General features: G+C 47.8%; 1 protein-coding gene across 1 annotated transcript in view; it reads right to left on the bottom strand.

Annotated features, from left to right (window-relative positions):
• Positions 1–5,010: 5,010 nt before the first annotated feature.
• The window catches only part of rnf182 (ring finger protein 182), a gene marked incomplete at both ends in the record, with an annotated part of 864 nt that continues 672 nt past the window's right edge, over positions 5,011–5,202 (bottom strand). The window contains one exon of the mRNA XM_083928078.1: positions 5,011–5,202. This exon is cut by the window's right edge and continues 672 nt beyond it. Within this exon, the coding sequence (XP_083784204.1) occupies positions 5,011–5,202 (192 nt within the window).

Below are 5,202 nucleotides of genomic sequence, written 5' to 3'. Positions count from 1 at the left end.
TCGATCTTTTGTTTGTTGTCGGAGCGTCATCCTCGCGTCTGATTGGCCGAGAGCGGCTCCACTCACTTCCTATGGGGATGTGGAAATACGTGCACACAGAAGAGACATTGAAACAATAAAGAAAGAGATAATTACCTTATACTTACAATGTTTATCAATTCAGTTCAATTCAATTTTATTTGCAGTGCCAAATCATAACAGAAGTTATCTCAGGACACTTTACAGAGTAGGTAAAGACCACACTCTATGACTTATTCATGATTTACAGAGACCCAACAATTCCCCCGTAGAGTACGGTGGAGACGAAAACCTTCACTATAACAGACAGGAACGTCAGACAGACCCAGCTCTGTGGAGGACGGACATCTGTCTGCACTGGAGAGAGGAAGAGAAGGAGAGAGAGAGAGAGAGAAGATGGACAGATGGACAGAGAGAGACAAAGACAGAGACAAAGACCGAGACAGACAGACTTCCAGTAGCTATAATAATATCTATAGTAATGTGAATATGACTTATATGTTATGACAGTTAATACAGCAGAACAGTAGAAACAAGCACAGCTAAGGTGACAGATTATAATAGTAGCAGGAAGCGTCATGCAGGACCATGGCAGCAGGCACCACCACCATCAGCAGAGACCTACACACAGGACCACGGCAGCAGGCACCACCACCATCAGCAGAGACCTGCACACAGGACCACGGCAGCAGGCCCCACCACCATCAGCAGAGACCTACACACAGGACCACTGCAGCAGGCACCACCACCATCAGCAGAGACCTACACACAGGACCACGGCAGCAGGCACCACCACCATCAGCAGAGACCTGCACACGGGACCACGGCAGCAGGCACCACCACCATCAGCAGAGACCTACACACAGGACCACAGCAGCAGGCATCACTACCATCAGCAGAGACCTGCACACAGGACCACGGCAGCAGGCACCACCACCATCAGCAGAGACCTACACACAGGACCACTGCAGCAGGCACCACCACCATCAGCAGAGACCTGCACACGGGACCACGGCAGCAGGCACCACCACCATCAGCAGAGACCTACACACAGGACCTAAGTTTACTGATGTTATGTCATAATAATTAATAATAATAAGTAATTTAAGATTGTAATGTTCACTGAAACGAGAAATGACTTAGATATACCTTTTGTTAGCGACTCTCCAGGAGGTCTCTGTTAATAGTTTATACACAGAAAAACTGTCTTGATGGGGACAAGGACCCTAAAGCACGGGGCACGGGACGGACGCACAGTGGGAGGGCGCCCTTAATGTGACAGAGCTGTGGGGGTACCTCAGACCAAAAAGGGTTGGGAACCGCCGCACATGCACATTAACAACAAATGAAATGGGCCTTGGGATCGCTGTCCCGTTGGTCGTCCAGCGGCTGCCTCGAAGCAACACACCAACAATATCCAAAACAAACAGTTGGCAGTAGTTCATTATTCATGATTGCAGTGAACTAAAAATACAAGCAGTCACATCTTCTCGTGTTGTTTTTCCTACAGCTCGGTTCAGAGTTACGAGGGAGCCTGAAGGCTGAAGGGGAAGTGTGTTTTTTCAGTCTGGCCCGCACAGCCTGCGAAAGTCCCTCACACCAACATGTGGGAATGTTCATTGCATCACTATAAAGGAATCTGAAATGATGTTACGGTCCCTGTAGGGAAGCACTTGCTCAGATTCAGATTCCGAGTCCCCCAGAAAACCCAACTGGTAGAAGGCAGCGGGCTGTTTATCATCAGCGGGAGGACGTGTTGCAGAAGCAGGACGGGGACAAAGTGTTCTGGGAAAAGATCCTCGCTGTTTGTTTTATATCCTGCAAGTTACACAACATCGTGACAGGGATGGAACAAGCTTAAACATGTAGTAACACGGCACTAACATTTAAATATATTAACTTTGTATCACTGCGGTAATGGAAAGTACGTTCAGGCGACTTAAGTACAGTTCTGAGGTATTTGTACTTTAAGGGCGTCCTCCCACTGTGCCTCCGTCCCGTGCCCCGTGCTTTAGGGTCCTTGTCCCCCCCTCCAGGCCCGTTTGTACTCACACTACCTGGGCCTCGGAGAATGCTTCTTGCTGCCTATACGTCATCACGCCGTAACACGTCACACGCATTGATGACGTCATGGCGATGCGTGGCTTTGTTTACAGATCTTTCCGTAGACCTCAGAGTTTTTGTGCGTCTTGTCGACTGTTTTTGAATCTTTTCATCGACCAAATCTGCAGTAAACACTCCACCTCCGCATCACACCAACGTGAACCTTTCACCGCCATTGTTTGAAATGTCCGCGCATGGTCCCTCCTTCTTTTTTCTACGTCCCAACAGGCGCACAGGAAATGACCTCAGAGCCGCCGTAGGCCTCGTGCTCGTGCTCGTACACGTGCGCACGCTCGTGCTCGTACATGTGCAAATGCGCTTTACAAAAGCCCACCTCTCTCAGACGGGCCGTCCACAGTTGTCCGCAGTTATGCACGGAGCAGTTTCACTCACACTGGTCAAACGCACTAGGCTTTAGCTGAAAATCCTGTTTTGGCCCGGTGCGGAAAGACAGTGTGAGTGCGCCCTTAGTAAGTATTCGTATTTTCCCTCAGAAGACTCAGAAGTCCGCTGTTCGACGTTTGTGAGAATCTAATTAATTGCACATTTGTTGGGTAATACTGTACGCACAACTAAAAGCACAATGTGAGCTGTTCAGGCAGGGTCCTTAAAGGCGTCCTGCGGAGTTCCCTGTTCTGTTTTACATGTGCGATACACATTCCTGCCCCCAGTTTTAAGCTATTTTGCAGAGGAAATAGAAATGCACGGTGCTAACAATAATAGTTGTTACACGAAAAAAATATTGTCTTGATGGCTTATTTGATAAATTTATTTGCTTAAAAAGACCCTGGGATGATTTTACACCAGAATTACACAATGATGTAATCTTGAGGCACAAAAACTAGCTTTAAAACCTTTATTATTTCAGTTTATCTTGTACTCACATGGTTCATAATTCTTATTTAATGTGTGCTTAATTGAGATGTGGGGGGTGTTGGGGGGCCCACAGCTCATTTTCTACCCTGGCCCCCTCAGAGGGGTTTACCGGCCCTGCTCTCTGCAGCTCAGCTCGAATGAGATTCATTATAATCACAGTTTCATTTGACCTTCAAATTATTTGTGTCAACACGGCCTTTGTATCGTCCTCTGACTCGACAGTCTGAGCTGAAAGAGTTTGATCTGAAGCAGAGGGGACATGTAAAGTGGAGTTTGTGGTTTCTTTGTTGGAGACTTGCAGCAGGATCATCAGTCATCCTGTCATCAGAGAGCTGTCACAGCACCCTCTGGTGGTTCAGGCTCCACCTCACCACAGAGAAAATCATGTGAGTCATAATAATATAATGCACTGTAGTGTAGATCAGGGGTCGGCAACTCCGGTCCTGGAGAGCCACTGTCCTGCATGTTTTAGGTTTCTCTCTGCTCCTGGAGCCACTGTCCTGCATGTTTTAGGTTTCTCTCTGCTCCTGGAGCCACTGTCCTGTATGTTCTATGTTTCTCTCTGCTCCTGGAGCCACTGTCCTGCATGTTTTAGGTTTCTCTCTGCTTCTGGAGCCACTGTCCTGCATGTTTTAGGTTTCTCTCTGCTCCTGAAGCCACTGTCCTGCATGTTTTAGGTTCCTCTCTGCTCTAACACACCTGAGTCTGATGCTCTGCTCGTTATCAAGCAGCTGATGCTCGTCACAGTTGGATTATTGTCAGACTCAGGTGTGTTAGGGTAGGGAGGAACCTAAAACATGCAGGACAGTGACTCTGTAGGACCTGAATTGCCCACCCCTGGTGTCGACAGTGTAGATTGTCTATTACAACGATAAGGACTAATGGAGACCTATGTTGGTTGCAGTGTTTTTGACATTTTAAGAAGATTTTGCCATGTAAAATCATTTAACTCTGCATAAACCCTTCAGTGGTTCCTGGTTCAAATCCCGGCTGGGGCCCTTCTGTGTGGAGTTTGCATGTTTTCCCCGTGTCTGCGTGGGTTTTCTCCGGGTTCTCCGGTTTCCTCCCACAGTCCAAAGACGTGCAGGTGTTCGGTTCATTGATGACTCTAAAATCACCCGTAGGTGTGAATGGTTGTCTGTCTCTGTTCGTCTCTATGTGTCCTGTGATAGACTGGCGTCCTGTCCAGGGTGGACCCCGCCTCACGCCCGATGTCACACAGGCAACGAGAATGTCACCCAGCAAAGATGTGATCCCTCACCGGCTTCCCATCTCTGCACGCAGCCAGGAGGTGAACCTGGCACCTGGTGTGTTTTCTGTCAAGACCTCCTCAATAATAATAATAATAATAATAATAATAATAAAAGTGACATAAATCTCGACGTATTTGGGAAACATCGACAGACTCCACTCTCTACTGGTGAACACAAAGAGCAGCAAGAACTGTGTGACGGGGCTCTGCAGCTGTTTAAGTGGGAACACGTTTATTTCAGGATCAAACTGTTGATGCTGTTTATCCTGTTTATATTTCCATGAGCTTCTTCCAGGGTGAGAAAACATCATTTTGCACAGTTGACAACATCATTCAGGAAGTGTCAGGACTTCATGTTAACGTTCACATCTGATGCATTTATGGCTGCGACAAAATCTGAAACAAACGAGCTGCACGGGTGTCAGTGACGACTATAACCATTAGAAACACCTTCGATGCCTTCAGGGTTCTCACGACCACAGGAAGCTATCGTGCATAACATTTAGCCAGAATTGGCGTTAAAGTTTTAGCTAATTGTGACACTTTGAGCTCTCTCGGGTAATCGGGCAGCTACCAAGCTACGCACAACACAAATGAACAAGTATAATAATGAACTGTGAGCTCCATTTGTACATAATGTTCCTGCTCTCTTACTCAATAAGTCTGTACATGGTCAGTTACACAGTAACGTCCCCATTAGTGAATTCTGGAGATCCATTGTCATATTCAAAGCAAACCGTTGCCCATTCATCGTGATCCAATTACGGTGGCATGCAGTCCCACAGCTCGTGGCAGATACACTGGCAGAACCCGTAGACCATGATCATGACCAGGCTTGCGGGAACCAGGCTCACCAGCAGCACCCCGACCGTCGTCCTCTGCATGATGAGCAGGTAGACCCCCATGGGCAGCGAGCTGAAGTACAGCAGCCCCAGCACCCACACCAGCACCCG

This window comes from Echiichthys vipera (assembly GCF_963691815.1).
Source record: "Echiichthys vipera genome assembly, chromosome: 15".
Lineage (NCBI taxonomy): Eukaryota > Metazoa > Chordata > Actinopteri > Perciformes > Trachinidae > Echiichthys > Echiichthys vipera.
This window is presented reverse-complemented; position numbering and strand designations above follow the sequence as displayed.